The following is a 22,176-nucleotide window of genomic DNA, read 5'->3' as shown; positions in this document are numbered from 1 at the left end:
TCAGTACAATATCCGTACTGACGTCCGTTTTCTTTGTGTTCATGCCCACAGGTAGAGAGAGAGACGGCGCAGACCTTTAGGAGCTATCAGCAGATTTGCAGAAGCACTCCATTATTCCGGAGGTGCTAATCGGGTTTATACTTTTATATATATATATATATATATATATATATATATGTATAAATATTTTGGGCACGACGGGTTCTTGTCCCGTCCATATGTCTAGTACTCTAGTAGAGGCTCGTAAATACGTATGTGTGGGTTATATGGTCTCACAAAGTCACTACTGTATACACGTAGATATGTGTACCTTATCTTTTGATAGCCAAAGGGCTTATGTATATAAAAGTGTTTACGTTCTTTAATGAAAAATGATTTTCTTATGACTATGAGTTTATGAACGAAAAAAGGAGGCTTAATGAGTATGATGAGTAGTAGAACGAGCGGTGCTCGGTGGTCAGCCCCGGGTACCCGTCATGGCCCCTTCCTGGGTCGTGACACTGACCTATTAGTTCATTAGGTACTAGGAGAATGGACCACCAAGAATGTCAAAATTCTCCCATACTTACATTGCGTGAAGGAGTTGTGCAAGCAGTTCACAGAGATTGACTTCAAGCATGTCCCTCGAATCCAAAATGAGTTTGTTGATGCCTTTGCGACATTGTCATCAATGATCCAACATCTAGACAAGAATTACATCGACCCTATCAAGGTAGAAATACACGACCAGCAAGCATATTATTTTTCATGTCGATGAGGAATTGGATGGCCAGCCATGGTACTACGACATTAAAAAGTTGCTCGAGACGAGAGAATATCCAGAAAATGCTACTAACAAACAGAAGCGGACCTTGAGGAGAATGGAAAATCACTTCTTCCTTAATCGAGAAATCCTATATAGGAGGACTTCAGATCTAGGATTGCTAAGATGTGTGGATGCCGCAAAGGCGACAAGGTTGTTAGAAGAAGTACACGCAGGAACATGTGGACCCCACATGAATGGATTCACTTTGGGAAAGAAGATTCTGCAAGCGGGATAATTTTGGATGACTATGGAAAGTGACAGCATTCGCTATGTACAAAAGTGCCATCAATTTCAGGTTCACGGAGATTTCATTAGAATTCCCCCAAATGAGCTCAATGTAATGGGCTCCCCTTGGTCGTTCGCCGCTTGGGGCATGGATGTGATTGGACCAATCGAACCCCCTGCATCAAATGGGTATCGCTTCATCTTAGTAGCCATCGATTATTTCACTAAATGGGTCAAAGCTTTAACGTACAAGGCAGTAACAAAGAAGGTGGTAGCAGATTTTATTAGCCACAATATAGTCTGTCGATTTGGGATTCCATAGTCAATTATCACAGATAATGTAGCCAATATCAACAGCGATCTTATGAAAGACACTTGTGAAAAGTTTAGGATTGCCCACCCAAATTCCATAGCTTATCGACAACAAATGAATAGAGCAGTTGAGGCAGCAAATAAGAACATCAAGAAGATCTTAAGGAAGATAACAGATAGTCACAGGCAGTGGCATGAAAAGTTACCATATGCTTTGATTGGTTACCGTACCACTGCTAGAACATCCACAGGAGCAACTCCCTACATGTTGGTCTATGGTTCAGAAGTTGTGATACCCGCAGAAGTAGAGATACTTTCTCTAAGGATTATCCAAGATGTTGGTTTGGATGATGCAAAATGGATATGTAGTAGACACGAACAGTTGATGATTATTGATGAGGAAATGATGGATGTTGTCTGTCACGGTCAGCTTTATCAGAACAGGATGTCCAAGGCATTTACCAAGAGAGTAAGGCCTAGGAAATTCAAACTAGGGCAGTTGGTTTTAAAGCGAATATTTCCTCATCAGGACGAAGCTAAAGGGAAATTCGCACCAAATTGGCAAGGTCCATACGTGGTTCATCGAGTGATTTCAGGAGGAGCATTGATTTTGGCAGAAATGGATGGTAAAGTGAGCACAAAGCCCATCAACTCAGACTCGATCAAGAAATACTACATCTGAAGACATCCAAGCTAGCTTTTTCTTTTTCGTTGTAATTTGCATTTCTATTGTAACAGAACTACGCTAACCTGACTTCCCACGGTGGGATGCGTAGGCAACCCACATCGAGTCCGGTCTCATGTAATAGAAAACCCCAAAAACATTATCTTCATGTAACTGGAACTACGATTGGACCTGATCTCCCTCGGTGGGATATGTAGGAAATCCCCACTAGATTCGGTCCCGTTATTAATCTTCTTTTCTATTGTAATAGAACTACGTTACGACCTGATTCCGTTTGGATACATAGGCAGCCTGAGTCAGGCTCGGTTATTGCATTATTTTTCCCTTTTATTATAATTGAACTACGTTACGACCTGATTCCATTTGGATACGTAGGCAGCCTAAGTCAGGCTCGGTCACATCATATTACATATCATTTTCTTTTCATTTGTACCCCCCGAACTACGTACAGACCTGATTCCTATTTGGGATACGTGGGCAACCTAAAAAGGTTCAGTCAATACCCTTAGGAAACCTTTTATTTGTAATGTAACTATAGATTAAGGATCGGTCTTATCGTCGAACACATCGCGGCACTTGGTTTGAATATGAAGAAGCGTCATCAAAGGAACAGACTATGCAAAGACACCATTTGGATACAGGCATCAGAATGGAGAAGCTTCATGCGTTTCGAAACATGTCATAATCTAAAATATGATAGAGTTTTATTGAATTTATACGTAGAATATAAATATGCATATCCGATTTCTAAAAACCATTTTTTTCTTTTTTCAAAATGCATTTATGTACTTTTCCACCTACCACGTCTCTGGACAGAGATCAGCACAACCGAAGAAGCTCAAAGAATTTAAGTGACAAGGTTAGGGCCACGATCGACACAAATCAATACCCCCTCCCAAACTAAGAATTTTTCGTTGAGTACAGGATTGACAAGAATTAGGACGAGATGACATCGAAACGAGCTTCCAGTGGAGGCATCACAAGATCCATCACTACATCATGAGCCAAAATAACCTTCTCCTATTTTATTCTGTTATCTTGGCTTATTTATCTCTGTACGTTTCGTTTATATTTGCAGGTATCTCCAGGAGCAGAGTAAAGGTCGATTATTCGAAGATGGGGGCCTCCGTATCATCTTTGTTCCTTAATAATAACTCCGCCAATCGGAGATCTACGTTCTAACTACGTTAAATAACTCCTCCAACCGGAGATACAATCTAACAGTGACTAACTCCGCCAATTGGAGATCTACAATCTAATTGCGATTAACCTCGCCAATCGGAGATACAATCTAACTGCGACTAACTCGACCAATCGGAGATACGATCTAACTACGACTAAATCCGCCAATCGGAGATATGATCTAATTCCGACTATCTCCGCCGAGATGCTATCTAATTGCGTCAACTAACTTCGCTAATCGAGGATTCTGTCACGACCTGACTAGGGGCCGCGTCGGGTACCCAGGGCTGACCACCGAGCACCCCTTACTTCCCCACTTGTCATAATCATTTTACATTTCTTTGTCATCCAGTAGAACATAATCATAAAATGACCATTTTCCATATATAAAAATATGATTGATTTATATATACATAGGCCTCTATAGGCTAATAAAATAATATGTACAAATATGTCGTAGTCATTTAGTGAGACCATCTAACCCACACTGCGTATCTACGAGCCTCTACTGAAACACCGTACATATAGACGGAACAAGACTCTGTCGTGCCCAAAATGCATATATGTACCAAAAGAATAGGCATAAGCACCTCCAGACGATGGAGTGCTCTCAATCAGCTGGCAGCTACTAGGAATCTGGGTTAAGCTCGCCTCCCTGTCTACTTGTGGACATGAACACAGCGTCCAAAAAACAACGGACGTCAGTACGAACGTTGTACTGAGTATGTAAGGCAGGAATGAAATGAGCAAGCGTACTAGAAGAATCATAAGTCATGAGAGAGGGACATAACCTGCATGAGTGTCATAAGCAACATACTTTTTACATATATCATATCTTACATTATCATAGTATATGTGTTATCATATCCAATATATCTTCTCATACATCATCACGTACAGCATCACATCGTAATCCACATCATTACCCGTGTCCGGGTAACCCTTAAATACCGCCCACTAGTGGTGATCATGTCCGGCCCTCTAGGCTCGGTGTAAACATAGCAGCCCGCATTAGCGGTGACATGTCCGGCCAACTAGGCGCAGTGGAATCATATGCAGCCCGCCTTAGCGGTGACATGCCCGGCCAACTAGGCGCGGTGAAATCATATCATCACACAACTCACATTTCACATTATTAATACACCTCTCATAACATAGCATCATCCTATCAGTCCTTAGCATTATATACGTAACATAGTTACATTATCAACTAGCATCATTAATCATCTTATTTACATGTCATACATTAGCATTAACTGTATACTCTAGATTTTAAGAATGATCACACTATATCGGGGTGATGTAAGGTCGTAAACCCCTGATCGTATTATGAACATCCGTGAATATCGTGCCTCGCCTTGAAGGGAGTAGAACGTAAGGCGACTGTTAACAAGAACAACGTCATCACCTTCACTTTCGTACCCTTATGTGATACGTTATATCGGAAGACTCATATGTTTCCTCTTATAAAAGGATTAGGGAAGGTTTAAGGATTCATGCCTGTTGAAAGAAGAGATGAGCCTCACATACCTTGTCGTTTAGCTTCGTTATCGCTCACTTTCCTTCCTTCGATGTCACGTCGTTACCTTCACGAGAGGATCGCATTAACATTAGTTAATCAGCTATAAGAATACATCGTTAATTCTAGAGATAATTGGGCAGCATTTCCTTTGTTTCTACGACTTTTCCCACATTCTATTTCAGCTCCCAAACATTCACAACAACACGCACAATATCATATCAGCAATCGTTATTTGTACACATTGAGCAAAATCCACCATTTCTCCCACATTTATGATTATGTCTCGTTATCGCATTTTTTTGCATATCTAGTACTTGTCCCATGGTCTAAATGCCTTTTATAACATATGTTATATCCCGCAATTTGTACATTCGGATAATTTAAGATAATTGCAAGAAGTTAAGGATAAGGCCACATTTTTTATCTTGTTTAACATATATGTTGGTTATGAAAAAATTTTGATGTGGAAATATTAAGAAAGGCTAGGGGTAAAAAGGGAAATTCGCAAGATGACTCATAGAAATATGCAGGAAGGATAAGGGCAAATTTAGAATTTGGAGAATAATTTTCCATGAATTACAAAACAAAAAAAAAACAAAAAAAAAAAAAGTGGGCTTGAATAATTTGGGCCAAGGTGGTCATCCAAGCTAAGTGGGTTAAAGCCCACATAGATGCTTAATGGGTAGAAATAAAAAGATGACCCATGGGTTATATTGGTCATCTTCTTTCATTTTCAAGACACTTGAAGAAGTTTCAAGAAAAGGGAACCATATAGTAGTATTCGGCCATGGCTCCAAATTTGGTGCCATGGAAATCTATCAAGAAAAATAATTTTCTTCTAGCAATCCCACTAATTCAAAGGTCCTCTTTAACATGGAGTGGTTGTTGGAGCATGAAAACTATTTATTCTTGCAAGTTCATAACCCAAGTCAAGTAAGAAGACAAGTGAAAAAAGGTAAGATTTAATCCTCTTTTATATGTTATGGATGGTTGTGCATGTTGTAGTGTGTGGAAATGGATAAAATTCATGAAAATATGGAAGCTGTGTTGTGGTCGTGCATGTGTTGGGGTTGGCCGTGTACATGCTATGTTGTAGGAATGATGAACTAACTTTTATTTAGTATTTGATTGTTGTGGTTGTGAATTCCATAATGTGAAATAAGGATTTAATGGTTTAAAGTGAAGTTGTAATCGTTTGTGGATTATGGAAGAAGCTAATGTGATATTAGTATGGTTTCTTATGATTATAAGAATGAATGATATTGCTAAAGTATAGATTGTTGATGTAGTTTATGAATTTGGAAGAAAGAATGAAATGTGTCGTTATTATTCTTATTGAATTTGGAAGGTTTCGGGTGAAGTGATATATTGATTGGGTTGTTTGGAATATTATGTGAATTGTTAGAAGTATTCTTGAATCATGTTAGAAAGATTTTGGATTAATACTTGAATGTGGGATCATTGGTGGTAGCTTGAATATAGGTGATTAAATTGGATATAAACGAAATGCCGTGAATTGTGTGGCAAGAGTTGTTAATGTTAGAATATGTTTTGGGATTGATTGTTGAAGTTGTAAGTATGATTGTTGGTAATGTTGTTAATAATTTGGCCGAGTTAAATTCTCGGATTGTTGATTGTTGATTTGACCGAGTTAGATTTTCGGGGATGGTGTATTTACAGGGGAAATGCTGCCGAAATTTCGTTAGAATATAAGTGAATTTATGTGAGAAACTACGGCAAGTGAATGACAATGAATCTAATGATTATGTAAAATCTTCTTGAATGTAGAATAGCAAGCTTGGATAAATAAGCGTAGCCAATAAGGCGTGGCACAGGTATGTAAGGCTTACCCTTTCTTTCTTTGGCATGTCCTAGAGCCAAGTAAGGTATGATGTCGATATGCACATTGGGGTTACTCTATTCTGTGATTTCGAGCTTGTTTATGATTCGTATGCACTTTTGATATGTTCTTAAAAGAGTTCTGTATGAATTAATGTGCTCGACTTTTGAAAACAGTCTGCTATATTTTGATACGTATGTATGGTTCCAAAAGACCTATCTGATTTGATCCATAATGAGATTCGAAAAGCTCCTGATATGACTATTATTTTGATTCTCCAAAGAAAGCTTCTGAAGCAATCAAAGAGTTTCTGTTCCTAAAAGAATTTCGTAAGTATCAATGTCCCTAACTTTGGTATATGGTCTCGGATCGGTTTGATATATGACTATGATCCCTATGGCTCTTGATGTGCTTATGATGCTTGATATGTTTCTGAGTGGCATTCGAAAGATATTTGGTACGACAAATGTCTTGATTCTCAAATAATAGTTCGTTCGATTATTCCATCGAGTCTTTGATATAATTTGATATGTATACATGGTCCCAAAACCTCCATTTCATTTGATCCATAACGATACCCGAAAGGTACTTGACATGATCATGGCTTTGATTTTCCAAAAATGGCTTCTGAAACATTCGTAGAAGGTTCTGTACTTTAAACGCTCATAACTTTCGCATACTAAGTCGGATTGACCCGAAACTTGTTTCTGAGCCTTCAGATGTCAGTAAGTGTACGTATCTATCGAGTCTGGATATGTGTGCATATGGTTTCTCACTGCTCTGTTCGTGCAAGCCTCAGTATGTTCTTCACTGCGCCCCGGGCCAGGTTCTGTTATCGTGCATCTTCCTCTGCATTGTTCACCGCGTCCCTCTCCCTTGCGGGCCGGGTTCTGTTATATGTGTATCTGTATATGATGATATGGGGATGGCGGCCAGGATGGCACATGATGATTCTGTTCACCGCGTTCCGCAATAGAGGGTCGGGATCTGTTATCTGCATATATGGTATATGATTCTGACATGCATTGATAATTCTGTTCACCGCGTCCCTCACTAAAGGGCCGGGTTCTGTTACATGCATATATGATACATGATTTTGGCATATGATGACTCTGTCCACCGCGTCCCCAAGAGGGCCGAGTTCTGTTATATGCATACGTGATATATGATCTGATCCACCGCGTCCCCTAAAGGGCCGGGATCTGTTATATGATTCTGTTCACCGCGTCCCTCACTAAAGGGCCGGGATCTGTCATACGCATATACGATATATGATTCTGACATGCATGATCTGTGTTTGGAAAGTAACCCTTCTGGCAATTCTGTACCCCTTCTGACATCGGACTTCGGCATATATGATCTGTGTCTGGAAGCCAAACATTCTGGTATTTGGGATCTGCACTTTTTCTGACATATGACATCTGCATACATGATTTGTGATTGGAAAATAAGCGCTTTGGCAATCTGGATAATGTACTCACTTTTGTACTGTCTGTTTCGATTACGGTTCTGATTTCTGTATTTCGTGCTTTACATACTCAGTACATATTCCGTACTGACCCCCTTTCTTCGGGGGCTGCGTTTCATGCCGCGCAGGTACACCCAGATGAGTTGAAGCTATTATAGAAGATGTTCCAGCGAAGTTGGCAAACTCCGTTCGCTCCTGGGGTGTTGCCGAGTCAGAGTATTATGCTATGATGTTTGTTCGAAGTTAGAGACTTTGCAGACAGAGTCGTGGGTATTGGAAGTCAGTCTGTAAGCGGCTCCATCAGCCGATGTGTCATTTTGTGTTATGATATAAATTCCATGTGATTACAGATTTTGTTTGATTTGGGAATGATAAAAAGAATGTTTCTGGAAAAAAAATGTACTATGTATTCCATCTTTATTTGATTTAAAAAGTCTAAGAAGATTATGTGTGCACTAAGAGTCTGAGGGTTTGCTCGGCTCTAAGTAAGGGTCGGGTGCCCATCACACCCTGATCAAGATTAGGGTGTGACAACATATCCATAACCACAACCTATTCATACTCATGATTCCCTCTAGCTACCATTCAATTACAATACTACTCATCCATTTATAATTCACTTCCTATATTTTCTTAAAATCCAAGCACCTTAGTCCTTCAATACTCTAAACAACCTAATATAGCCATGAAACTTACCTTGGATGATGATGGAACAAGTCTAGAGTGGAATTCCTTCTTCTTCACCAAAACCTTGTTTCTTCCTTTTTGGGATTTCTTAGTTTCACGACCCAACCCCGTAGGCCGTGACTAGTGTCCGAATTGGACACTCATATCACCTATTAACTATAATCTTTTATAACCAGCATATTATGAACTTATTTGTATAAAAAAACAGGACGTTATTCTAAATCTGTCACAATTCTGTATGTCGTAGGCATCTGTCTCCTGAGGAGTTACGATCTTCAACAACAACATATATATATTTACGCAAGCCGACAAGGCTGCCACTACACGCAACCTCCCAAACATATATATATATATATATATATATATATATATATATATATATATATATATATATATATATATATATATATATATATATGCAAGCCGACAAGGCTGCCATTACGAATGGGTACGCCCCAAACATAAGTCATATTCATACAACGCAACAACAACGATATACAGACCCACACATGTGTCCACAGACCTCTAAGAGTAATGACAGAATCATATGACGGGACAGGGCCCCGCCGTACCCCGACTAAACACTTATATATACAACAAAAGGGAGTTATACCACAAGCTAGGCTCCGGAACAAAGGAGCACTCCAAAGTAGCTGAATAGATATCCTAGGCTGGCGGATCTCCGAAACGAGCGTCTGTACCTGCGGGCATGAATGCAGCCCCCCGAAGAAAATTGGGTCAGTACGGAATATGTACTGAGCATGTAAAGCATGAAATATAGTAATAGACTCATACTGAGACAAGGTGTGTAGGACCCAATGCAACAAACAGGATTTCATAAAACTTGCCTTTGAACATATTTCATCTGTATCGTTCTCATATCAATATCAATATAGAGTTCTGTAACCAAGGATGAATAATCATTCTGTATATAACATATATAACGTGTCCCGGCCCTTTAGTGAGGGACTCGGTAATTATAATCATAGCATCATAACATAAACATATAAACCCGGCCCTCTAGTGAGGGACTCGGTAATAAGGAATATATGCCCTCCTGGCCGCCATCTCCATATCACCATGTCATTATATCATCATATCATCATCATATCATCATATCATCACATATATATAACGTGTCCCGGCCCTCTAGTGAGGGGCTCGGTGAGTAATATAGTAAATATGCGCACGAAAACGTGTCCTGGCCCGGGACTCAGTGAAGGATATAGCGGTAAGCACGAGCAGAATAAGAAGCAACCACATATATGCAATTCATCTTTTGAGACTCAATGGATAAGTAACTAACCAGCTCTAAAGTGTTAGGATAATAATCATATTCAGTTCTTTTTAAATCTCATTACAAGTTATAGCAAGGAACGTTTCAGATTTCATGAACATGTATCAACTTGACAAGGTGTAACTTTTGATAGTCAAGTATGCCTTTAATTATGCAATTCTTTAAAAGTAGGAACTTCTATACATCATTCATTAGTCAATCATACAGTAGGCTCGTGACCATAACATTACGGAATGAATAGAATACAACATAATTTCAATTCTTCATTGGCATACAATGCATGCATACACACGGCTACACATATATACCACACACCCACTTTGCAAACTTCCATTTCTTCATACAATCAACACATTTCTACATACTACAACACAAACAAGACTTCATAACACAAGGATAATGTCACGACCCAACCCCGTAGGCCGCGACTGGCACCCTACCTGGGTACCCAGACCGAATCACATATTCATTTACCAAATCCGAACGTATTTCAGAATTTCATAAAAGTCATATCAACATAGGTTATATCAAAATATGTCTTAAGCGGTCGCACAAATCAAAATGTCGTATCGAATCCAAACGGAGCGGCGGAATAGACATCGCCGGTCATAAGTGCAAATATAAGCATAAGGGCCATTTAGGGCCATCATAACAAACTGACCGCTGTAAGACCAGAAAACAAAATCAAACAAACATACATAGGACCCTCGCCCCATATATATGACTACAGGCCTCTACGAATTCAAAACAAAGACATATGGCGAGACAGGGCCCCGCCGTACCCAAATAGTCAAATGTACAGAATATATACATAGCAAAAGAAGTCTGTACCAAAAGTGGACTCCGAGTCAAGAAGGAGTACTCCGAAATAGTAGAGAGTGAAGCCTATAGTGGAGGATCACCAATATCTGTACCTGCGCGCATGAAACGCAGCCCCCGAAGAAAGGGGGTCAGTACGAAATATGTACTGAGTATGTAAAGCACGGAGTACAGAAATATGAGCCAAAACTGAAAGCAAACCGGATATCAAAAGGGAAGTACCAATCAGTATGTTAAAATCCATATCAAATCATATACATATACATAATGCAAACGAAATCATGCAAACGCTCAAGAACGTGGTCGCCACTCCGACGCTGGCGCCACACACAGCATAACACCAGAAGGTTTCGAATCTCCGTACATCCCCGAACACAAACATAAGTGAGCGTATCGCATCACTAGCCATATCACAGCATAACTCCAAACGGAACCCGGCCCTATGGCGAGGCCTCAGGAACCGTAACACAGCATACGGCCGAATTATCATAGGGCGCACGAATCATAACCGGCCCGGGAACCGGTGAACGAAGTCATAGTAAAGCACGAGCGGAGTCGTGAGCAAACAAATGCAAATCATATTTCAAAATAGCCTTTCAAAACATAATGATTTCATAAGTCATTTCATAACCCAAAATAATCGAATACTTAGCTGATACGAAGGTTTATTTCACAAAATGTTTCCAAAGTGGTACGTATGGCTCAAAACAAAACTTAACATATCATAATAGTCAAAACATAATTCATAGAGGGAAGTCTCAAAGTCGAAGATCTCATATCGAAGTTCATCCAAAAAGAGAGCCCGATAGGACAAATAGGGTGTCTCGGGGTTAGCAGGCTCACCTCGAGTCAAATTGAGGTGGCGAACATAATTTACGAACATTTAGAGGCTAAAGATCATACATAATGATTTCAAAGTGACCCGATCACATTTCGATAGGTTTCGGACATTTGGTTGTATTCTAGCCAAAATAGAGCCTTTAGGCTTCAATTGAATTGAATAAATAGTAGTCGTTTTGTAGATCGGGTTTCGAGGAGCAGAAATGCTCCGGAGATTCCGATATTCCCCTAACATACTAAGACATGCCAAACGAAGAAGTGGGAAGCTTTACATACCTTATGGACGTCTTATGCTTTCCTTAAAATCAAATCCTGTTTCGTCCAGAATCTGCAAATGGTCAAAGTTACCAATTAGAGATTCTTAGGCTTAAGATTTCCATTAACTTGATTTTTGTCTACCGAAATTTCGGCAGCATTTCCCCTATTTATCTAACACCCCCGAGACTTAGCTCGGCTCAATAAACATCAACAACAACAACCCAAACGTTATCAAACAACACAAACCATAATCAAATCATTCTAGCTTCAAAGTTCTATCTTACTACCCAACTTGGCAACTTTCATTCAAACTCCACAATTCCAAACTTGTATCCACATTATTGTATTCATTCACTCATTTAAGATTATTCAATCACATCCCAATTATGTTCCAAACCATATACAAAATTTCCCGAAGTTCATTACTTTCCATATTCTATCCAAAACATCAAAAGCCACGACGAACATTCTAACTTGCATCGTTTCATTCCGAATTCACTAACATCAACTATAAGTCACATTTAAAGTCTTTTAGTATCATAGATGTACAATGATATACACAAATATACCAAAGGTATATACTTTCCGATAATGTTCCGAAATCATTTTCCAACACCAATTCAATTCGTTAAACAATCATTTACGTCATAAATGTCACAACAACACAATAAACAAACCAAACAAGATCAATTCACATTTCTTTCTTCTTCCTAGGGCACACGGCCATGACATCAAATATACATACACCCACGGTTTTGCACACACATCAAAATGACGGAATTCTCGTCTATTCTCAATCCTTAACACATTCATACCAATTCCATAACATTAGAGTAACAAAATTCTTACCTTTTCTTGAAAATCCAACTTGTCGCAGACGTGATTCTTCCGCCAAATAAATTATATCACGTTGAAGAGCGTCTTGAATACACTACAAATATGGAAAGAACAAGATTTTTGGATGAGAATCAAAGCTAGGAAAATTATTTTTGTTTCTTGGAGAGGGTTCGGCCGAGAGCCTCTTGGCTTGGAGCTCTTCAATTTTTTTTGTGTGTTTGTTTGGTTTCTTGAAGATTCTAAAGACCAAGCATGATATATATCTATATAAGAGTCATGTGCATAGCACATGACATTAAAAAAAATGGGTTTGGGCCAAGCCAAGTGGCCGGCCACCCCATTACTCTTGGGCCTAAATTTTCTTTTATTTTTGTTGAGCCCAATTCGTTAAAACTCTCGTTTTGTAATTCCCGAAACTAATTCCCGAAATTCCAAATTTGACCTCGGCCTCCCCCGATGTCTCCGCACCAATACTTTCATAAACGACATAGACATATTAACTAGAATCAAATTATTGCCTTTTAACATACAAGTCTTAATTATTTCTCGAATTCCAATTATACGAAAACACGGGACATAACAGATAAGGGATAATTCTTACCTTATTCTCTAGTCTTCTTCACTTGAACTTGTGATCACTTTGATGAACCAAGGCCTCCTTTCTCCAAACCAACTACACCAAGTTGAAGAGGCTACTCAATTTAGTAGGACAACCACAAAATATAAATTTTTAGAACAAGGTTTTTGGTGGCAAATTTCTCTATGGCAAACCCGAAACCCTCTATTTTTTGCTCTTGTTTTGCTTTGTTTTGTTCTTTCTAATTTCTTGAACTTTCTAAAGGGGTATGACTCATATAATTTAAACACATGGAAAATTAATTGGGGCCATGGGTTTGGGCCATAGTTGGCCGGCCACCCTTCAAAATAATGGGCCTCATTTGTCTCATTTTACAAGCCCAAAGACTTGTGAATCAATTTTTTTGTAATTCCCGAAATTACTTTCCGAAATTCCAATTTTTTTTGCCCTTAGCCTTCCCCGACACTTTCACATTAATATTCTTTCCCAAACAACTCATGTGCTAGATGTAATCAATTATGACTTTATTTCATACAAGTCAAGATTATTTCTAATTTTCCAAATGTGCGAAAACACGGGATATAACATCCTCCCCCCCCCCCCCTTTAGAACATTCGTCCTCAAATGTTAAATTAATCTTATAGGGTCTGGAAATACTTTGGGGGAGTTTATGTTTATAGACAGCACATATGACACACATTCATTATTGAAATAGACTAAGCAAGGATTCAAGATTACCTGTGGGCATAGGGAACAAATGAGGATATTTCTTCTTCATTTCCTCTTCGGCCTCCCAGGTCATTTCCTCCCTATTATCGTTCCGCCACAGCACCTTAACAGAGGCTACATCTTTGTTCCGGAGCTTTCTTACCTGGCGGTCCAAAATAGCTACGGGCTGCTCCTCATAAGATAACTGCTCCGTCACCTGAATATCATCCGCAGGAAATATTCTAGAGGGATCACCAATGCATTTGCGGAGCATAGATACATGGAATACCGGATGTACCGCCTCCAAATCAGATGGCAGATTTAACTCATAGGCGACATTTCCAATTTATCTAACAATCTGATAAGGCCCAATATAACGCGGACTGAGCATACCCTTTCTACCGAACCGCATCACGCCTTTCATAGGCGATACCTTCAGAAATACCCAATCACCAACCTGGAATTCCAAAGGACGACGTCATTTATCAGCGTATGATTTCTGTCGACTCTGGGCTGCCAATAGCCGCTCCCGAATAAGTTTCACCTTATCAACGGCCTGCTGGATCATATCTGGGCCGATTAATTCTGTCTCGCCAATATCAAACCAGCTGATCGGTGACCTGCATTTCCTGCCATACAGGGCCTCGTACGGAGCCATCTGGATGCTGGAATGGTAACTGTTATTATAAGCAAATTCAATCAATGGCAAGTGATCATCCCAGCTACCTCTGAAATCAATAACACAGGCCCGCAACATATCTTCAAGCGTCTGGATAGTGCGCTCGGCCTGTCCGTCACTCTGAGGATGGAAAGCTGTGCTCAGGCTCAGCTGAGTCCCTAATCCTTCCTGAAAAGATCTCCAGAAGTTTGCTGTGAACTGGGCACCTCTGTCAGTGATAATAGATATAGGAACTCCATGAAGTCGTACAATTTCTTTAATATACAGCCTGGCATAATCCTCAGCGGAATAAGTAGTTCTGACGGGGAGAAAATGGGCTGATTTTGTCAGCCTATCAACAATAACCCAGATGGAATCATACTTCCGTGGAGTGCGAGGCAAACCTGTAATGAAGTCCATATTAATGATCTCCCACTTCCACGTCGGAATTTCCATTTCCTGCAACAGTCCACCCGGTTTCTGATGTTCAATCTTGACCTGCTGACAATTTGGGCACTGAGCGATGAACTCTGCGATATCCCGTTTCATACCATCCCACCAGTATAGGCATCTAAGATCATGGTACATCTTCGTAGACCCAGGATGAACAGAATAGCGAGCATAGTGTGCCTCGCCCATAACTTGCTGCCGTAGCCCCGCAATATCAGGTACACACAACCTGCCTCTGTATAGTAAGGTTCCGTCTGGTGTAAACTCGAACGGAGTTTTTTCCTTTTCATGGGTTGTGTCTCTGTACCGAGCTAAAACAGGATCTTCATATTGGTGCCGCTTAATATCTTCCTTAATAGATGATTCAGAAACCCCTCGGACAGAAATCCGTGTACCTCCAGAATCGGCCAGACGAACCCCAAGATTAGTCAACTGATGAATATCACGTACTATCTCTCTCCTGTCTGGCTGTAAATCCGCCAAGATGCCCATAGATTTCCGGCTAAGTGCATCTGCAACAACATTAGCCTTGCTCGGATGATACAGAATATCCACATCATAGTCTTTCAGGAGCTCCAGCCACCTCCGTTGCCGCAAATTAAGCTCCTTCTGCCTAAAAACATACTGGAGACTCTTATGATCTGTATAGATATCAACATGGACGCCATATAAAAAATGTCTCCATATCTTCAGGGCATGAATCACTGCTGCAAGCTCCAGATCGTGGGTAGGATAATTCTTTTCATGCTTTTTGAGCTGTCGGGAGGCATAAGCTATAACTCGGCCGTGCTGCATCAATACACAGCCTAACCCCACACCAGAAGCATCACAATAAATAACATACCCGTCTGGTCCCTCAGGAAGAGTCAGAACTGGAGCTGTAGTCAGCTTCTCTTTCAGCATCTGGAAGCTTCGTTCACAAACATCAGTCCACTGGAACTTGGCTCCCTTCTGGGTTAGCCTTGTCAAAGGCGCTGAAATCGAAGCAAACGTTTCCACAAATCTCCTGTAATAGCCTGTTAACCCCAGAAAACTACGTACCTCCGTGGGCGTCGTGGGTCTGGGCCAATTCTTCACGGCCTCAATCTTCTGTGTATCCACCCGGACACCATCAGCTGCAATAATATGCCCCAGGAATGCCACTGAAGCCAGCCAGAATTCACATTTAGAAAATTTTGCATATAATTTCCGATGCCGAAGTACCCCTAATACCGCTCTCAGATGATCTGCGTGCTCTGCCTCGGACCGAGAATAAACCAGAATATCATCGATAAATACAATTACGAACATATCCAAGAACGGCCTGAATACCCGATTCATTAGATCCATGAATACCGCAGGAGCATTAGTTAACCCGAACGACATAACTTTGAATTCATAATGCCCATATCTGGTCCGGAATGCTGTCTTAGGAATATCAGCCTCTCGTACCCGTACCTGATGATAGCCTGACCGAAGGTCTATCTTCGAAAAATATTTGGCGCCCTGCAACTGATCAAACAAATCATCAATTCTGGGGAGGGGATATTTATTCTTTATGGTTACCTTATTCAGCTGCCGATAATCGATACACATACGCAGCGACCCGTCTTTCTTACGCACAAATAATACCGGGGCTCCCCAAGGCGAAGTACTGGGCCTGATGAAGCCTTTTTCTAACAGATCCTTCAACTGCTCTTTCAGTTCTTTCAATTCTGCCGGTGCCATTCTGTATGGGGGAATAGATATAGGCTGAGTATCTGGAAGCAAATCAATAGTAAAATCTATCTCCCGCTCTGGAGGAAGGCCTGGAAGCTCTTCTGGGAACACATCTGGAAATTCATTAACCACGGGAACTGACTGAAGAGTCGGCGTTTCTGCTGTCAAGTCTTGTACCCGAACCAGATGATAAATATAACCCTTTCTGATCATTTTCTTCGCCTTAAGGTATGAAATAAACTTACCTTTCGGCGATGCTGTATTACCGGCCCATTCTATAACTGCCTCCCCGGGAAACTGGAAACGAACTACCTTATTTTGGCAGTCAACATTAGCATAACAGGAAGCTAGCCAGTCCATACCCATAATAACATCGAACTCGATCATATCTAACTCCACCAGATCTGCCTTAGTGTCACGGCCACATACAGTTACAGAACAGTCTTTATATACCTGTTTTACTACAATAAAGTCCCCAATCGGTGTAGCTACCTCAAATGGCTCTATAGGTTCAGACGTTATACCAATTTTTCCAGCAACAAGAGGCGAAATATATGACAAAGTCGAACCTGGATCAATTAATGCATACACAGACCGAGAGAAAACCAATAATGTACCTATAACGACATTAGGCGATGCCTCCTGATCCTGGCGGCTGGCCAAAGCATAAATGCGGTTCGAAGGACCGCCAGTACCAGAAGCTCCACCACGGCCTCTGCCGCGACCCGCTGGTGCTGAAGTACCTGGCCCCGTAGGGCGCATAGCCACTGATGAAGATGATGATCCGGCGGCTGATCCGGTAGGCTGCGCTGCACCACCCGAACTACCCTTATATGGGCAATCTCTCACAGAATGGCCCTGACGGCCACAAGAAAAACATGCACCGGTGGCTCTGTAGCACTTCCCAGGATAGTATCTGCCACAATAAGAACACTGAGGCCTAGGTGACCTCGTCTGACCAGAACCCCTATCCGTCCGCGAACCTGAAGCCCTGGAGCTCTGACCTGCTCCTGAATAACCTGGGCTATCAAATCTGCGACCTGTAGGCTGTGGAGGTGCGCTCTGTGCTGGCTGGGATGGATATCTGCTAGGCTGCTGCGGCTGCTGAGGCTGTCTGCCCCGAAACTCTCCAGAATACCCGGACGATCTGGCCCTCTTGGGCTATCTCCGATCCTGACTCCTATCGGGCTGATGACCTCTGTGCCAGTCCTCCATGCCCTGGGCGTGCGCCTGAATACGGGCAATATCCATATCGGGCTGAGTGGCCAATACCAAACAACTGTCGACAAAATACCAGTCCAACCCCATAATATACCTGTGCATCCTGTCAGCCATAGTAGCTACCACAGCAGGTGCATATCGGGCCAATGAGTCGAACTCCATACTGTACTCTCGAACACTGCGGCCCCTCTGTCTCAGCAATAAGAATTTGTCAGCCCTGGCCCGCCGTAACTCCGGAGGCAGAAAATGGCTAAGAAAAGCCTGAGAAAAATCATCCCAAACTGCTGGGGGAGCGCCGTTGCCTCTGGATAACTCCCATGACTCGTACCAATTTGCCGCTACATCATACAACCGGTACGAAGCCAATGTGACTGACTCTGTCGCGGAAGCATTAATCAAATGTAAGGTGCGCCGCATCTTCCTGATAAACTCCTCAGGATCCTCCTCAGGCTTTGTCCCGAAGAACTCTGGAGGGCCACAAGTCAAGAACTCACGAGCTCTCGAACTGTCACGCCTATATGCTCGGTCACCTCCCAATCCGTGCCCCTGAACCTGTCCCGCCACAAGTCTGGTCAATAGCTGGACTGCCTCTCTCATAGTCTGATCCTCAGTCCCTGGCCGTGGAGCTGGAGGCTCAGGTACTGGAATCTCGGGAGCTGGCGGTGGAGCCACCCCTCGACCTGCAGCTACTGCTGCTCCAATCTCCTCTACATGTGGCGGTGTGGAAGAGCCCTCTGCCGGGGGAAAAATATCAGGAGCAATATGTGCATGGGCCCTGGTAACCCTCTGGGCCCGACTAGTCTCTCCCACAGCTGCTGCCATGGCCTTTTGGGCCGTTGTTGCCTTTTTTGGAGGCATAACTGCAAATGTAACAATTCGTTAGGGAGGAGTCATCCTGATAACACAGCTCTATCACACGATCTAAGATAGAAAGAAGGGTAGTATCCTAAATGCCCTGTAGCCTCCTGTTTATAGGTGTGGTGCACAACACACCGATAAACAAGACTCTACTAGACACGGTCTGTAGACATTCCGAGGACGAACCGCTCTGATACCACTTTTGTCACGACCCAACCCCGTAGGCCGTGACTAGTGCCCGATCTGGACACCCAACACGTCTATCAAATGCTATCTCAAATTCTATCAAACGCATTCAAGTATATAGCAGAATCCGACAAGGCTTTATTTCAAATTTAGATAATTTCCAGAAAAATTTCGGCAGAGTTTCCTTTGTTTTACGGACTATCCCATATACCCTGCACGCAGAAAATACCAACAAAGGACCATACAGGGCCAACGAAGCAACATTTAAACATATGTGGACCGGCCGCCGCGGCGAATGGGATCGCCCAAACACAACAAATACACGCATCTGTACAGAAAGACCCCAACCCACAAACATGTCCACAGACTTCTAAACAGACCGACAGAATCATATGACGGGACAGGGCCCCGCCGTACCCATGAACGAGAATATATATATACAGTAGTGACGGACTATACCAAAAGATGGGCTCTGGATAAGAGAGCACTCCAAAATAGCAGAATAAGATCCTAAGCGGACGGATCAGCAAACTTGTCGTCGGTACCTGCGCGACATGAAAACGCAACCCCCGAAGAAAGGGGGTCAGTACGAAATATGTACTGAATATGTAAAGCCTGAATTACAGAAACAAAATCATAACTGGTACAGAACGTACAGAAAGTAAACAGAAAACCCAAAGTATCAGATACATATTTTCAAAACATGCAGAGTATGTACAGAAACATATGTCATATCAAATCCGGCCCCTGCCAAGGGACTCGGCAGACAGAACGTGGCCACCCTCCCGACGCTGGTGCCACAACACAGAAGAATCAGAACAGGGGCATAACCCCGTAACATAATATGTCATGTCAGATAGCCATAGCAAATCATATCAGAACAAGCGTACATGGCACAGCATACTCCACAAACCCATGTACACGTATACCTGCCCCCTCACATCGAGGCACGGCGAACAATGCAGGGGATTACGCTTGAATACATATCCTGGCCCGGGCTCAGTGTGGGAAACATTGGGGCATCCACGAGTGGAGTAGTGAGAGACTAATGCAATTAAAATACCATAAATGTTTTCATAGACTCGATGAGGCATATCAAGACAAACCGATCCAATGAAGTCGGACGGGATCATAATAAATGAGTTTCGGGTATCATAATGAATTACAAAAGTATAACCTTTCTGAAATCGTTCCGAGTGTCAAAACAGGTTATCAGACTTAATGGAATATTGAAACAATGTTTGTTAGGTAATTAGAATGGTAGTCAAAACATTTCTTTCAAAAACCGCTCGAAAATAAGACCTAAGTACAATAAGGGCAAAACCGGGATTAGTGGGCCCACCTCGGGACAAGCAAGGCGGTGGGCTCAAATTACATATTTTAAGCTTATGGGGTCACCTATAAAGGTTCTACGGACATTCTATAGCTTTCCAAGGAGTTTAGAGAAAGTTTGCATAATTTCCAAGAAAACATACCAAAAGAGTTCAATCTTACTGAAAGAAAAAGTGATATTTTCACTTGCGGATTCCGATGGGCAGAAAGTCTTTCGAGGCCCGAACTCGATTCTAATACACTTAGGCATGCCAAAAGAAGGATCGGGGTAGCTTTACATGCCTTTTGAGCTTTTTAAGCCTATCCAAGCTCACTCCCCGTTTCGTCGAAAATCTGCAAATGGTCACATTTACCAATTGTAAGTTATAGATGCTACGAATTCAATTCAACTCATATTTGTCTACCGAAATTTCGGCAGCACTTCCCCTATACATATAGCACCCCCGAGAATTCAACTCGGCTCAAACCCATCAACAACAACCCAAACAACAACACCAACATCAACAACAAACATTATAAACACAATATGACACAACTAGTTCTACTTGCCGACATAATGCCATAACCTTCATTTCAACTTCAATTTCCAAACCAATCTCAAGGATTTCACATCCATTATCAATCTAGATCATCATAACATAGTTTAGAAGCATTTCATATCGTTTCCTCAAATTATACACACGGTATACATAATATACAAACTTTCCGCCAAAGTCATAAAGCATTCGAAACTTCTAATCTTCGACTTACATATTCATAACATGATTCCATCTTCCAAATTCATCAATACCCATCATAATTTGCAACCTAATAACTTCATTTTCATAATGTCGTAAAATCATACTTAAGCGACATAAGTTTCTACATTCCATTTCAAAGCAAACTCATATCGTTTTATTTTCATTTACATTGCAAGAATCACAATAACACAACTAACACATTACACAAACTTGATTCATTTCTATTCCTACTCCAACATACCACACGGCCCAATGCTCTTTTTGCCAATTCATCCAATTTTATTCAACTTTCATTCTCAATATGAATTCCATCACATTCACAACTAGAATACAACATAATTTCAATTCTTCATTGGCATACAATGCATGCATACACACGGCTACACATATATACCACACACCCACTTTGCAAACTTCCATTTCTTCATACAATCAACACATTTCTACATACTACAACACAAACAAGACTTCATAACACAAGGATAAGGGATGAATTCTTACCTTATTCTCTAGTCTTCTTCACTTGAACTTGTGATCACTTTGATGAACCAAGGCCTCCTTTCTCCAAACCAACTACACCAAGTTGAAGAGGCTACTCAATTTAGTAGGACAACCACAAAATATAAATTTTTAGAACAAGGTTTTTCCAATTATCCATACTACAACACATTCAATTCATTCCCAATACATGTACAAGGAGATTAAACATAATTTCACCTAAGTCTACATCACACGGACCACTTCAACTTCAAGAAAAACAGTCCAATACCAACATGCAACATCATAAACATTCAATTCACCACAAAACATATGAAAAGGGATTAACTTCTTACCTTATCACCCAATGCTTCAATCGGCTAAGCCTTCAAATCCATTTCTTGAAATTTAACACTTGTTCTTGCTATACCAATGAATGCTACACGTTATTATACCTCTATAAGGGAGTTAAATTGCCTGAAAAACTGATTTTT

General features: G+C 41.3%; 1 protein-coding gene across 1 annotated transcript; it reads left to right on the top strand.

The window, feature by feature from the left end:
- Positions 1-1,457: 1,457 nt before the first annotated feature.
- Positions 1,458-2,024, top strand: LOC132631062 (uncharacterized). The gene has a single exon (XM_060346661.1). The coding sequence runs from the start codon at positions 1,458-1,460 to the stop codon at positions 2,022-2,024; it is 567 nt and encodes a 188-aa protein (XP_060202644.1).
- Positions 2,025-22,176: the final 20,152 nt, after the last annotated feature.

This window comes from Lycium barbarum, chromosome 3, assembly GCF_019175385.1.
Source record: "Lycium barbarum isolate Lr01 chromosome 3, ASM1917538v2, whole genome shotgun sequence".
In the NCBI taxonomy this organism is placed as follows: domain Eukaryota; kingdom Viridiplantae; phylum Streptophyta; class Magnoliopsida; order Solanales; family Solanaceae; genus Lycium; species Lycium barbarum.
The sequence above is the reverse complement of the archived record's forward strand: the minus strand, read 5'-3'. Positions and strand labels throughout refer to the sequence as shown.